This window comes from Pelecanus crispus, chromosome 7, assembly GCF_030463565.1.
Source record: "Pelecanus crispus isolate bPelCri1 chromosome 7, bPelCri1.pri, whole genome shotgun sequence".
NCBI classification, from domain to species: Eukaryota; Metazoa; Chordata; class Aves; order Pelecaniformes; family Pelecanidae; genus Pelecanus; species Pelecanus crispus.
In genome coordinates, this window is record NC_134649.1 from 16485651 (window position 1) to 16501175 (window position 15525).

At 39.0% G+C, this 15525-nt stretch overlaps 1 protein-coding gene across 1 annotated transcript in view; it reads left to right on the top strand.

Annotated features, from left to right (window-relative positions):
- Positions 1 to 6457, top strand: part of MYZAP (myocardial zonula adherens protein) — a 45426-nt gene extending 38969 nt beyond the window's left edge. Inside the window, exons 11-13 of the mRNA XM_075713965.1 lie at positions 4782 to 4865; positions 5291 to 5391; positions 6352 to 6457. Of these exons, the coding sequence (XP_075570080.1) occupies positions 4782 to 4865; positions 5291 to 5391; positions 6352 to 6457 (291 nt within the window). The remainder of the gene's footprint in view (positions 1 to 4781; positions 4866 to 5290; positions 5392 to 6351) is intronic.
- Positions 6458 to 15525: the final 9068 nt, after the last annotated feature.

Here is a 15525-nt window from a genome sequence, read left to right on the forward strand (position 1 = left end):
CTGCTAGTTGTTCTCTTGCTTTATGCAACTCCTTGAAACAAAGACACTCTCAAGACTTGGGTTTGTGCAATACAGGTTTATGGTGCTGTAATGTTATTGTCTTATTTTAGTTTGCCATAACTAACATTTTTATGGAAAAATCAAAATGTCATTAAGTAGCGAGGCATGAATTTTATTTTTGAAGTGCTTTTACCCAGTATTAGCGTTATGATCGGGTGTTCTTGTTACATTCCTCTCTCAAAGGAAGCCATCGCTTTTACTTTATGCAGTGTGCCTTATATAAATGTATTGAATTAAGGTTGCATTTTATGTAATATATTAAGATAATCCCCTAAAGTTATTCCTGGTTTTCCTGGTTTCCTGTGACATACCCACTCCAGGGTTAATCAAATCAGGTTTTCTCAGTCCTGGTGCTAATGGCATAAGATGATGTGTACTCAAGTCCTTATTCAGTAAATAAACTTTTTGTAGTAAACTGCTCCAGTGGGATGTGTCATCTGTGTCAGGCCTGTGGGTAGGTTTAAAGGCGTGTCACAACTTTGGAAGTTGTTTCAGCCCTTGGACTGCAGTAGCTGCTGAGACAACTAGTTGGCCATGTGTCTGGGGGTGCGGCATGCCTGTATGAAGTAATACGGGGGTGCCCTGCTACATTCTGGCCCTGCTTTCCTTCTGCAGCGGCCTCAAAGGGTAGCTCTGCTGCATATGCGGAGCGCAGACTGCAGGACATTTTTCCTGGTGCTGAAACAGCCTCTCTCATTTTTAGCCACTGCTGAGTTTATTTCTCCTGGAATGTGTTTGGTCTGCGTGGCTGTGTCTTTGAGTTCGTAATGTTCTAAAGAGCCACCGAAAAGTCTTGTACAAGTTACCCAATTCTCAGCCTTATCGTATCTGTGATCTGCATGGTCTAATCCCTTCCATTCTATTTTACTGCTAGACTAAGACTTTGTGTGCATGATGATATAGTACCACATTGTCCCTTCTCCATACTGTAGAAGAGAAGGCGTGTTGTAAAATTCTGGCAGAATCCTTCAGCGGGACAAAGCAGATTGATTTAATGGGGTCTATGTAAATGTGTTAAAATGAGGCGGGGAATGCTGTGTTCAGTCTGCCAGTCTTTCCGGGATTCTCACACACACACACACACACACAGAGAAAAGTAAAAGCAGTAATATTCCTGCCACATTACACAATGTCTTTGTGGAGTTCAGGTTTGTGTTTGGGGAGGAAGCTGTTTGCCAAGGTCTTCCTCTTTGTATTCTCGGTTAGATTTTTAGTCCATGCTCATTTTTGCCTTCAGAGTACTCTAGTTAAAATAACTCAAAAACATCCTTAGGAATTTTGTGTCTCTGTAATCAATGTGAAGAATAAACAAATATAAGTTTAATTTTAACTTATGCTATATCTATTTGTACATAATACTGGTAAACATAATGGTTAGTTGTCACAGTTTATTTCACGTCTTAGAGCATCTGTATCATAGAGTGAATATAACTGAAGGTAAATGGCTATGAAACACAAGAGTTTGGTCTTGCTTTTGGATAATAGATAATTCGATCACTTATTTGGAAACAGAAATATTTTGTGTTTGATGTAAAAACCAGAACAGGCAGCTGACGAGATATATTATCTTTAATAACAAGAACGGATATCTGTCAGGGCAAACCCCTCCTCTGATCACATAGCTGTGCTTGGCTTCAGTCGTCTTTGTGTCATACTGATTACTGGTGTTAAAATTATTTCCTTGTATGCATAATAGGAGAACAGAATATTAATAGAGAAGACCCACTTGAAAGTCCTAAAAGAAGAGTTTATCTTTTCTGAAATGGAATTTATTGGCAGGACTGAAGCTATTGAACCAGTGAAGATATAGCTGACTTAATTTAGTCATACTGTTAAACAAAGTTGTAATTAGACATGAAGATCAAAAAATATGTTCTATGATTTTCTGAAAATGCTACAAGCTTTGTGTTTCTGTGATTTGAAAACTGAACCAATAATAGCTTTAGATGACATGGATAGTTTCTACATGCACTTTAAAGTAAAAGAAAAAAAAAAAAGGAAATACCTGATTTTGAGAAAGATGGATGATGATAGCACTCATATTCTGTAACTGTTCAGCTGAAAACACTTACTGTATGGAGTTTACACTTTAGCTTTTCCAAGTAATAACTGATCATTGTGTTAATGAGATGAGATAACTGAAGATCATGAAGACTAAATTAAAGTTGAGTTGGTTTTATAACTTCTTATTTTTTGGTTTAATTTATGCATTTGTTTTGCTTCATTTTTTTCATAATTCCGTATGTTTTGGTTGAAATGTTTTATAATACCTAGGAGTAAATTTTTGGGAGGGTGAGAGTACTACTGTTGTTTTGATTATTGTAGCTTTGAGTATTTTATTATTCTCTTTTAGCAGGATGTGAATATTTCTACTAATCATTGTTTCCAGACATGCTGAGAAGTTTTACACTGGTAGTTTTGAAGGGGTTTGTTAGTGTTCTTTCACAACATTGATTTTTAAGGTATAGAGTTAAAAAGTGACTGGTGAGAGTGCATGGAAAATTTGACCCAAGTATTTAGAAGTGGTCTTTCTTGCCTATCAACGTAACATAATGGCTGCCAGGAAAAATAATGTATTCTGAACTTCCCTTGATTTTATTTTGGCTGTTCTACAAAATAAACTCACTTTAGTAAAAGTCGACTAAATTTTTTACTAACAAATACTTTTTACTTTTTTCCTTAGAATTGTATCAATGAAGCCCACAGCCAATCAATAACTTGACAAAATAAAGCTACCTCAGTTAATGTGAAGTTTTATAGAAAAGACCTATTTTTTATTATGCATAGGTACTTTTATAACTAACTTGTGATAAAAAAGCTATAGGCAGAGATCCCCATTGTTGGCATATTGCCCAAAAATGTGAAGGAATGTGCAGGATACACACTTTTCTAGTGCTGTAATGGCAGTTTGAATATCTTTCTTTCCTCATCTAACACAGCTTTAAGGGGTGCACTTTTTTATATATACAGCAGTAGAGACTTTACTAAAAGCAGTGCATGGCAGACTCTGGCATTCCATTTGTGATGTGGACCATCCATTTACTAGCTTGGTTTACTCTTCTGATTCTGCTTTCAGGCTTAAGATCAGAAACTTTTTATATCTTTAATTTACTTTAGTGAGTTGTGGAGACAATTGCCTTAGATAATGCAGTGTTTGGTAAAGCAGAAGTTGCTGGGTGGGCTTTGCCTAGTTAAAGAGAGCTGGCATGGAGCAGGGAAGGGGGTTTAGCTAATGATGTTGCCGCACCTCAGCTGAGAGACACATTCCCATTGACTTAATAGGCGGAAAATAGGGTTTTTGACTTTCATGTCGTCAGACCTGAAATGGCTTGTTCAAGAAAGGTGGATTGAAATTTAATTGGAAAAATTACTGACCTGACAGCATTTAACACTGACAGCAACAAGAGTATCCACTGCTATCAGCTTTCATTGCTGTTGCTGTAGGGCAAGTCTTGCATAAGCACAGAACACAGTGGGAAATCCGTCTTCTCCCAGTACCTACCTGCATGCAAACATGATGCAGAATCTCTTTTCTCCCTCAGACTGACCTTTCAGTGCACTTCTGATGATTCTCCTTAGAAATATTTTTAACACTGCTTTCTGCATCTGAAGTAGACTGTAAGTACAGATACAGGAAGCACCTTCTCTTCGGTGCTGGTAAAGGGGTGTGTGTCTGCAGCTGTCTGTGAGTAATAACCTGAACAGTAACAACTGAAGTTGTTATGTAGCTGTTGCTTTGTTTTGCTCTTTCTATTAGCCGCTATTTTAGTAGGTGTAGTCAGCAGGGGTTGAGAGAGAATAACAAGTGACTTTTCCTTTGGTTCAAGGAGAAAATCCGGTTTGTTTGCACTAGATGCTATTATCTCCTACATGTGGTCAGCTGAAAGGAACTGACCTCTGTGCCACTCAACAGGTCTCAGGCTATCACTGATAATAGTATGAACCTCACACAGCAAATCTTGCTTTAAGCAAAGGCTTCAGAAGAATGGAAAAGGAAAACTGTGGCTTTAGGATCTTTAGAAAGCCATTTCCACACAATCAGAACAGCTTTGGGCCAGCAGCAAGGGACTGGTATGAAATCTGGGTCATACCTGCTTGTGCTGTTATTAATGCAGAAGTTATTGTTGTATGGCTCTATAACCAGCAGAAATTCCAGAATATAAAGAAGATTGTCTTCTGTTCCATATAGAACAGTGTTAAGATGCAATGCTTCTGGTGCAGGTAACTTTATTTTAATTTTCATGAACATTTGCAAATAACTGCTTTCCATTCCCTAGCTATAAAATGAAAAGGCACTTTTTTCCAAGGAGTCTGGTATGCCAGGAAATAACTGAACAAATAAGACCTTCAAGAAACTAGCAAATGTGCAACATATTTTTGGGTGTAGTTAAAATTGACTAGAGCAAAGGCCTTTGAATCAGAGATGGAGTTTTCCCTAGTTTGCTTTGTTACATGACAATGTTGGAGTTTCTGTTCTCTTTCCAGAAAAATACAAATTCTTAAAAGCCGTGTTAGTATATGTGTATCATCTTTAGATAAACGATCCTGATTGTATGGGATGATAGGTAATCTGTGGATTAAAGCAGTTCATTAATATGTGTAGGTATTCGACTGTTGCTGAACAATAAAATTAAACGTTTTCTTCCTGTGGTATCTAGGTCTTTTTCCTCCTCTTCCCATCCCCATTAGACTAAATGTCTTTGTTTTATTTTTCTTCACAGATTGAAATGCTAAGGAAGAAAGTAAAAGAAAAGGAATTATTTATAATACAGCTTTTAGAAAAAATCTCCTTCTTAGAATGTGAGGTAAGGCATTACCTTTTAAGTTTATATTATTGTGATTATTTTATGAAACCAAATAAAATTTGAACCAATGTCGCCTGACGTTATCTGGATGCATATTTACTCTATGTATTTGCTGTTCTTCAGTATGGAAATCAAACTTACGACACCAGTCACATGAGGAATGTATGTAATACAAAGTCTCAATATTCATGCTAAGTTTCTTAACATACAATTTTATAACAGTATTATAATTACTTAAAACAGAAGCTTCTGAATAAAACTGTTGGTTTAATTTTTTCTTTTTCTCAGAAGTAAGGATTCCTTTATTTTCTCAATAAATACTTTTTTACATTATTTCTTGCGGGGAGAAGCCAATATGCAATTTCCTTGTTTAATTAACATAATTTAAATAAGATAAACTTGTGGTGAAAATTACTGTTTTCCAGAATAAAGAATTACAAGATAAATTGGACTACTTAATGGAAAACCAACCAAAGACCAATATAGAAACCAGAGATACTGGTGTAGGATGTGATCTTGCATACAGGTATTTACTTCTTCTGCTTGTTCATAGGAAACTTCTTCATAATGTCCCTTATTGGTGCTGTATTAGTAAACCATTGTGCTAATAAACTGTTAGAGTGGATTGTGGAGTTTTGCAAAATTTTCCCAAGTTTAAAAGAGCACATCTACTAGGTGTAGTGTACTTCAATGACTTCTGGAGTAGTCTGTTGGCATGTTGACTTGCACTTGAATCTTCCCCTCAACAAGTCACCGCAGGGAAGAGCAAAACAGGAACTAAAATAGTAAGGTAAGGAGGACCATTGCACATTACTTTTACTACCAACAAGTAAACTTGTTCATCTTAACTGCCCCGCAAATTGAATCATTTAGTTTGAGGAATGTAAATCAGCATACAAAATCAGCAAGCTGCAATACAAACTAAAATTTCCTTCCCAATTTAAAAATACACTCATTTCAGTGTTCAGCCTAGAGCATATTTTAATGGCATGAGCTTTGACACCTCAAAAATAGTGTTTTTCACTCAGGTTGCCAACAGAAAGTTATCTTTGTTGTCCTCTCTGGGGCCCCTCTGGATGTAACTACAGCCCCTACTTATCTGATATTTTTCCTGTTTTTGAGATTTATCTCTATGCAGTTTAGATTTTATGGAATTACTCTTCACAATTAATTGTGTTCTTAAATGTAATATTGCTGTCTTTATTGTTGCAGGACCCTTAGTCCTAGCAGCTCTATTGCTGGACATTCCAGTATGTGCTCCAGCAGATTGCCTGCATATAAACTTTTCAGTATCTGCCACAGTTTTTATCAAGTATTCTTTGTGGCATTATAGAAAAGAGATATGGAACATATCAAATACACCAAATAGTTTACTTTTAGCCTGTCAATATCAATAACAAGGCACAAGTTCATCGCCGTGGCATTTCCAGCCCAGCTGTCTGATACTCTGACGTCAACTCTAAGCTTTTTCTTGTCTCCTTAACAGTACCAGTACTGAGAACAGAAGATCTCCTGAAAGTGCAAGGCCAGTGAGGACATACACCCCATTCAAGAGAGTGTTGGAATTTAGCACAAAGAACAGTACATCTTGAGCATTCAAGTCAACATGCTTTCTAAATACGATCAAATATCTTGCGCCTTTGCAGCTTGATTAGATAAATTTTTACCAAGTCATAGAGAAGAACAGCAGCATGGAATCTTGCTAAATTTATCCTGAAAGGAGCTTTTTAGTAACTTCGTATCTGAAGTTACTACTGACGTTAACTGTGAGGGGGATATGGAAGAAGCAGGATGAGTGAAGCAGCAGTCAGTATTGCTTCCTTAGAAGCTGTCTAGTGCAATGTGTCATTTCAAATGCCTGTAAGGAAGGAGCTGTGTAGCTGTACAGGTTTTTTTTTCTTCAGTTGTATTGTAATACTGTTTGTGTAATGAAGCTCTTAAATATATTTATTTTCAATACTACTAGAAGCAGTATCTGAAACTATGCTGGCAGAGGGTCCGTGCACAAAGTATGAGGGCTGTTCATACCTGTCCTAGAGACCTGGTATAGTTGACAGCTCTGTTCACCTGGAAGAAGTTCACTTGTAACCAGCACTCTTTTGCTGGGAGGGAGACATGCAACTGGGCTATTTCAAACAATTCCCTCAACACATGCAGATGAATGTCATGTTTGTTGCTTAAAACAGTAAGCGATAGAGCAGATTCTAATGGATTTTGCTTTGTTAGGCTGAGGCACTTGTTTGCACTTCCTCATTCCATGGGATAGAGCAACTCTTGGTGATACATTCAGTTGTAATTGTGTAGGAAAATCCCTGTCACGTTTTTAAATTTACTTTTCCATTAGATAAAGGAATTTTCATTAAACAGAATTTTGCCTACAGCAACCTGCAGCAGTCCCTGCAATTCCTGCAGCAATAGCAATCCTGAATCAGGATTTTGATTTTTGAGTACTCTTTTTTTTTTTTCCTCCCCTCCCCTTCTCCAAAGCACTTAAAATCTTACCCTTGACTTCAAAGTACCAGCAGGAATGACTGCATCTAGTACTGAACTTATTTAAATATATATATCTAGGGTATTTTTTTACATCTTGTTTTGATCTCCCAGTCTTAGTGAACTAAAATGACTTATGAATATTTTCTTCTAGTTCTATTAACATGAATGAAGGGCATTTTTTTTTATTACAGTAACTGCTACAGAAAACAAACTACTTATGTTTTCTATGATTAATATTGTTCTTGCATTGAATGTCAGTCCCAGGAGGTATTCACCTTGCCACAGGGTTTCACAAAGTGATTGCTTGTATCTCCAGTCTAATGCAAGTTCTTAAATTCAGTACTGTTGGTGAAAATTATGTATACTCAGTAGATTTGTATTTAAAATAAAAATATTGACCTCATAATCAAATCTTATTCCTGCATTATTTCATGGGTTTCTGATTTTGTTAGAGAACTTTGTTTATTCTGTAGCTGTGCTGTTTAACTGCTAAATAAAGAAGACTGTTTTGATATGGTACAGGTATCTTGCAGGAACGTGAATTGCTTGATATAATCAAAAGCACACACAAAATAAAATGGGAAGCTCAAACTTCTCCAGCTTTTGTGCTCAGATCATCCTCTGTTTGCACATAAGCTATTTTTTTCCTCGCAACCTGTTCAACTCCTGAGAACTTAAAATGGTCATTCTTTCTAAAAAGTCAAATGCAATATTATGGATTGTATTATGCACGAAATTCAAGAAATAATTGCAATCAAAGCCATTAACTAAAAGGTAAATTATCTACTGTGTGAAGGAAGCCTGTAATCTTCACTGCTATAGAAGCTGCAAACATTAACAGCTGCTCAATGTTTCTTTTAAAAAGAATAATTAAAAAATACACTGTTAGTTTTAATAGCTCTAAAAGGAAACTGTTTACTTTGCATGTGATGGGGGAGTGCAAAAGATCTCATAGATATCAAAAGGGCAAAGAAAACCCTCTAGCTGTCACATTAGTAAACAGGCTTACCACACATGTGCTTAAATAGCTTCTCCCAGAGAACCGGTGCAAAACCTCTAAAGAAGGAAGGGGCTTTGAAGAGAATGTCCCCAAGAATGAAGTCTGCTTGCTATAAAACCAGTCCTCAGACAAAGCACCCTCTCATTGTGCAAAGCAGAGGACTTGTCTTGTACCTGAATACCAAAGATATGGAAACAGCTGACACGGGGAGAAGCTGTAGTCTTAACCGTGCATAGGGCATTTTTGGTTGATGATGTTTTGGTGCTTGAGTGAATTTGGGAGACTGAGTTTGCTGAACAAAGTTCCCAAATAACAGTTAATTTGATCAATAACTAAATGAATTATGGTTATGAACAACTAAGATAATGAAGTGAAACTCTAAATGAGAAAACATTTAAATTGGAAGTGTATGTTGATGAACCCAAAAGATGATGGGTCATGACCCACCTCAAATTTCAGGGATAAGCTTTGTACTTGTGTAATCGTATCTCCCTCTAGTGGCTGATAACAGCAAATACTTGGACAGTCTGAAGAGAAGGACACTAAAAACTAATGCCAACTGGCCATATTAATGTCCTTTAAGGATGCAGCTTTAGTTCATTACATAATGCCTTTTAGCATTTTTTGTGCCCAAATAGACCCTCTATATTTCAGGAATTTAATTCTGAATCATGGTTTGTGAAAGTTACCTTCAAACTTAAGATGGATGGATGAAGGTGGTATTTATAGATAAAAAGAAATGCATGTCGTCATAAAATACATTAACTGACAAGTTTAAATAAGTAAAAATATTTTATCCCTCTGGTTTTGTCCAGAATTCAGAAAACAGAACCTGCTGACTGTGAGGTGCTCAGTGAATGGTAGGGGAGGGCAGAATGAAGTATCAAAATGCTGTTTTGACACGGACTTCAAAAGGAAGTTCATTCTACTTCTAATATACTCCTGAGGCTCTCCTCTGAAAATACTGCAAGCTATTTTAACTCAGAGTTGCAAAATTATGATCATCTTAACACTTCCAAGACTGCGGCAAGGTGTTGAATTATTACTGTAAAAGTTTTCTGTATAAACTCTGTCTTGACTGTTTGATGAAATGCTATTTTTTTTCCTAAACAAAATAAGGATTGGAGTCTATGCTATATTTTAAGAGCATTTTGACATGCAATGAGCTGGATGACCATCATTTGATTGGACCACTGGTCTAAATTTGGCAATTGAAGAACAGGAGAGGAACAGTATTTATATAGTTGTGTTACATGAAAATGTAGAGCTTTCCAGTCAAATCAGCAGCAATGGAAAGTAGCATAGATAGTAACAAATGTGACTGAAAAGACTGTAACACTTCAGTATAAATTTTGTCAATTTGAGATTGGGTTCATTAGTACTATAACATTAGAAACTAGTAAAATTTCTGTAAACATCAATAAAAGCCATATAGATAGGTCCCAGAAAGTGCATTCAATATAAGTCAATTATATGACTACATTTGTACCATGATAAGTATTCTTTTGTGATTTATTCCAGATACTCTGGAAAGTATTTTGGGATACAGTTTTCATATATGCTATATATAATGCAGTTACATTGCACGCTTTTAATACACCCTGTATGTAGGACTTGAAAAGGATAAATTGCAATAAATATTGTATTTAAACTTTCTATTCTGTTGTGTCAACATTCATTTGGAAATAAACTTACCTTAAAACCTTGCAAACTCTTACTCTACACAATCTTGTTTGTTCAAAACATGTATGAATGCAAAAGTGGTTCCTCTGGAGCCTTGATGTTCTTGTCAGTGTTTCCTTTGGCAACGGGTTCTTGAGAACAGGAACACACTCCCTTGCTAAAGACTAAAGACTCTTCTCAAAGCCAAGTAACAAAAGTAGATGAACTCTTTTATGAAATAAAGAACTATTGACTTGCACAGGATAAACAAGAACTGGGCAGTGCAGCTCTTGCAAAAAACCCAACAACTTCAGATCCCACAGATAACATCTGAATACATCTGGGATGATGCTCTCCAGGCTTCAGCATGATGAGATTGGGATGACCGTGGCCCACCTTTTTTTACAGTTTATATCCACTCACTGATAACAGAGATTTATCTTTAAGACTGTCACAATGAAACAATCTACATGTCAACTAAATACGGAGAGGTCATGCAAACATGACAATTGCAGTGTTATTGGTTTGCAATGCTGAGCTGACGAATGTTAGGTTTTTTACTTGAGTAATGCTTCCCTGTATACGTGTATTCAGTACAGATTGCCAAAAAGACCTCATAAAATCTTGCTGAGATCAGCAATGCTCAGTGCTGAACCTACAATATAGGATTCTGGGAGTTGAATACTAATGCTTTTCGGAGAGGCTTTAAATCCTTGTTTTGACATCTGAAGACTTTTAGACAGATGAGCAAATAAGTAAGACATAAGTTCTCTCCGTATTGTTAAGTCTGTAACTCCGTACAGGAAATCCCTGCTCCACAGAATGGAGACGTACATGCTGAAAGTTTCATTCCACTTGTTTTATTTCATTCCCATTCAGCACCTGGGGGTATTTACATGTGTAAAAGAAGAAATGTGCTTAAGAGACCTGATGAGTTAAGGCCCTTCCAGCCCTACCTCATGCACTAGAACATGGAAGAAACACAGGAAAACAAGGCAATAGCAGCCATCTACAACTTAAGGTATGTGAAAACTTTCAAAAGAAAAAGGGACCGGGTGGATTAAAGAGGAAATACATAGAAGCGAATATCTATGAGGTTACTATATTCTGTAAAGGTGTGTGTGGTGTGTAGGCATACTACAATAATCTGACGGTTGCTTCCCACATCAACAGTATGTTGATAAGTATAAGCATATATAGGATTGCTTTTAAAGTGTTTGGGGCTTTTTTAGATAAGTAAGGTTAAGGGAGGAGTTATTTTCTTTAAATTAAGGAAAGTAAAATGAATTATTACAAAGGTGCATCATGCTGGTTAAAGAAGTTTTCTTTTAAAAATGAAATTAAAATTAATCATTTTAATTCCAAATATTCATACATTTTTTTCTGTTGTTTTGGGGGTGGTTTATTTTGTATGTGTGGCTTGATTTCTCTCCTCCTGCCCCTCAATATTTCCACCTACGAGCGGAGAAACTGTAGAAGTAGTTTTTTCCCACCTCAAAACCTACTTTCTAAAGTCTCTTTTGCCCCTTTTCCTAGAGAAGAGTAACATTTATGTATTCATAAAGTTGAAGAAAGGAGAAAAGGACAATGGAAACAATACCTTTAACAGAAAAGAAGCAAAAGTGTTAGTTTTACTTTTAATACCAATTTTGAGCAGACTCAGATATTTCTGACAGGAAATTTTTCCACCTGAAAAAACTCAGCCAGTTGTACTTCATGGCTATCTCCCCCCAAATGTCATATGACTAGAATACATTAGCTTAGTTGTAACTGGCATTGATAAAACAGAAATACTAAAAATTCAGACACAAATGTCTGTTGCAGTGTTCCTTGTAACTGGTGTAATCTACCAAAAAAAAAGAAATCTATGCTAGAATAAGTTGCTTAGTTATTTGAATACCTTTCTTTTCAGCTATACTATATGTGAAGATGAATACTCCTGGGGCAGGCTTTGCTTTGTGTTCTTTTTTTCATGTGGCTTACTCTTTTTTGTTAGTATACCTGATTTTCTTCTTCATTGACATTCTAATAATTTAATTATCTTGTAGAAATAATACTAAATTGCATCGTAATTCCAGCCATGCTATTGCGGAATAAATTATATTTAACTCTAGATACCTAGTGACAGAAAACAGACTGACTGAAAACTGTACCTAGTAATAGCTCTTGAGATAATGCCGTAAGTGAGAAACATAGGAAAGCACATTATGTAAGAAATAATAAACCCCCCAGTTTTGTTACATACTTAGCTCACATGAATGCTGATCAAAATATTCAAGAAAGTGATACAAAATAAAGCCTCTAATCAAAAAGGCCAAGCATGCTTTGAGGAAAATAATGAAAATATTACTGTGCACTGCAAATAATGACAGTGTATCAGTCTCCCAAGAGAAGCAAGAGCGAAGTCCTAAGAATAAACTTGCAGTACGTATTGCTGGATGGTGATTACTCATGTTCAGAGGGTGGCTAGTGAGGATTTTCCTACACACCTGTAGTTCGCCCCAGGGCAAACAGTAAGTTTATAATTCTCCTCAGTCCCACAAGTGCTCCATGCTTCTGCTCCTTGACTGAGAAAGCTTAAATCTATTTTTCCTTCTTCACATTTGTATCTAAATTGATACTACCTGTATTTCATTGTATCTAGGTGCTGCCCATCTCTCCATAAAAAAGAACCTATTTGTTCCGTCTCCTTCCAAATTTCAGCTACTTGTTCATCATTCTGGAAATGTGTGTTACCTGTAAACAGACTACAGTATTCCAAAACTTTACAGTTTGGGAGTGCTGAGATGAACAACATTCCTTCCCAAAGACCTTGGACAAACACAGACTTGGTGAATGGTATTCCAAGTAAGGCTACAGAATCATCAGTTGTGATTCCCAGTGCTCATGTTATTAGGACTTTGTTTATTAGGACTTCATTTTTTGCTCTAATTTTCTGTGTTTATGCAGTTTAGCACATAAGCTGAAACCCGCCGTAAATACCAGCATTACTTTTCTGTACATGGAATAAGGGCAGCTGAACTGAGTGAACCATCATCATTGTTGTGGTTTAACCCCAGCTGGCAACTAAGCCCCACACAGCCGCTCTGCTCACTCCCCCCACGGGGGGATGGGGGAGAGAATCAGAAGGGTAAAAGAGAGAAGAGACAGTCAATAGGTAAAGCAAAAGCTACACACGCAAGCAAAGCAAAACAAGGAATTCATCCACTGCTTCCCATCAGCAGGCGGGTGTTCAGCCATCTCCAGGAAAGCAGGGCTCCATCACGCGTAACAGTTACTTGGGAAGACAAACGCCATCACTCTGAATATCCGCACCCCCCTCCTTCTTCTTCTCCCAGCCTTCTACGCTGAGCATGACGCCATACGGTGTGGAATATCCCTTTGGTCAGTTGGGGTCAGCTGTCCCGGCTGTGTCCCCTCCCAACTTCTTGTGCACCCCCAGCCTGCTCGCTGGTGGGGTGGGGTGAGAAGCAGAAAAGGCCTCGACTCTGCGTAAGCACTGCTCAGCCGTAACTAAAACATCCCTGTGTCATCTACTCTGTTTCCAGCACAAATCCAAAACATAGCCCCATACTACTATGAAGAAAATTAACTCTGCCCCAGCCAAAACCAGCACAATCATGTAAGTGCAGAGCAGTAGTCTAATGAGATCGTTCCTTCTAGACTCCCACTTCCATGTGGGCAGAAGCAGTGCTCTGTTTCCATGCCCAGCCCTCCCACTTTCTCCAATCTGCACAGGAGAAAGAGGCTAAAAAGCAAGATAAAATGTTCCTTCTTGCACGATGCAGAAAAGTTACAGAGATGGCATAACTTAAGTGTGCATTACAGAGGCAGCAATTCAGAGAACTTGCGTCCTATAACAGTGGGTGATCGCCTGGTGAGAAAAACTCACGGTGATTTCCTCTTCCCTGAACTCTTAGGGGAAAAATCCCTGAGGGATTTTCCACAGGAGATGATCCAGGTTGTGCATAATAGACAGTGAAACCGTCTCTTCAACTAGTCACTTCACTTGGCTTTTCTCACCCTGATGGTGGTATTTTTTTCCATGGGCAGCTGCCTACTTGATTAATCTCATTTCCCCTGGCCCTCAGCCTTTCCATTCACCTTCCAGCTGAGCAAACAAAGGGGCGGGCAGCCATTTTAAAACGCTTCCTCCTCCAGTCCCTCCGGGGTGGGCCCTCTGTTCATCCTGTTCATAAAACAACTGTTTTAACAATCTCTGAGAAATGTGCTTCTTTGCTATTACTTGGATCAAGAAACCTCCACTGGGATCAACTTTAAAAGGCTGACATCTACCACCTGGGAACTACCATTCAGCTAATGACCTTACTACTGCTAGATGGAGCGCACTTACTAAAGCGCATGGCACTTGTATCCATTAGTAAAATTTGCAGCAAGCAGGCCCACGTTCTATTACAGTATGAATTTCTATATTCGGTCTGTGTATCACACATGTTAAAAAAGAAGTGCCACGTAAAGAAAACTGTACCAAATCTCTGCACATTAAACCTTGAGTCCTCAATCGGAATCGATGCTCTGCTAAATGCTACTCAAACACAAGGAAATGGCATGGCTTTTGTCAATGAAAATGCAAAACAATCAATGCAAGAAACATTGCGTCCTATAACAGTGGGTGATCGCCTGGTGAGAAATCGCCTGGTGAGAAAAACTCACGGTGATTTCCTCTTCCCTGAACTCTTAGGGGAAAAATCCCTGAGGGATTTTCCACAGGAGATGATCCAGCTTGTGCATAATAAGACAGTGAAACCGTCTCTTCAACTAGTCACTTCACTTGGCTTTTCTCACCCTGATGGTGGTATTTTTTTCCACGGGTAGCTGCCTACTTGATTAATCTCATTTCCCCTGGCCCTCAGCCTTTCCAAAGCCTTTGCAGCTTTTTGAGCATGCTGAGCGCGCCGAGTTCAGCAACAGCCTCTGCTCCGCCCAACTTCTCGCACCCAGGCTAACGTGAAATGTGCTTCTTGAATGCTACGGCAATCGCTGTAATTCGGATTTTGTGCCGCAAGGATCGACGCTGAAGGCACCCGAGGCGGCCGCAGCGCCAGGGAGCCTGAGCCGCCCCGCCCGCGCAACAGCTGCGTCAGCCGAGAGAAAACACACGTCCGACGTAATTTTAGGCTTGTGGGAGTTACCAAAACGAGTCCCCGGCCCTTGGGGTGAAGCCCACCGCCGGCCTCTGCGCCCCGAGAAGCCCCGTCTGGCGCCCCTCCCCTCCCCCGGGGCGGTTTCTCCCGCACCCCGCGGGCCTCCCCGAGGAGGCGGGGCAGGGCCGCTGGCTTCACGCAGCGGCCGCGTCGGCTTTGCGATCCGACCAAGTCCGGCCCTGCCGCCCTGCCGTCGCTTCCGGTAAGATGGCGGCCTCGGGGGAGCTGCGGAAGCGGCGCCGGCGGCGCCGGGCCCGGGCGGCTGCCCCGCTGACAGGCGGCGCGGGGCAGCATGGCAGCTGCGGGCGGCGGCGGCGGCGCCTGCCTGCGGGGCCGGAGC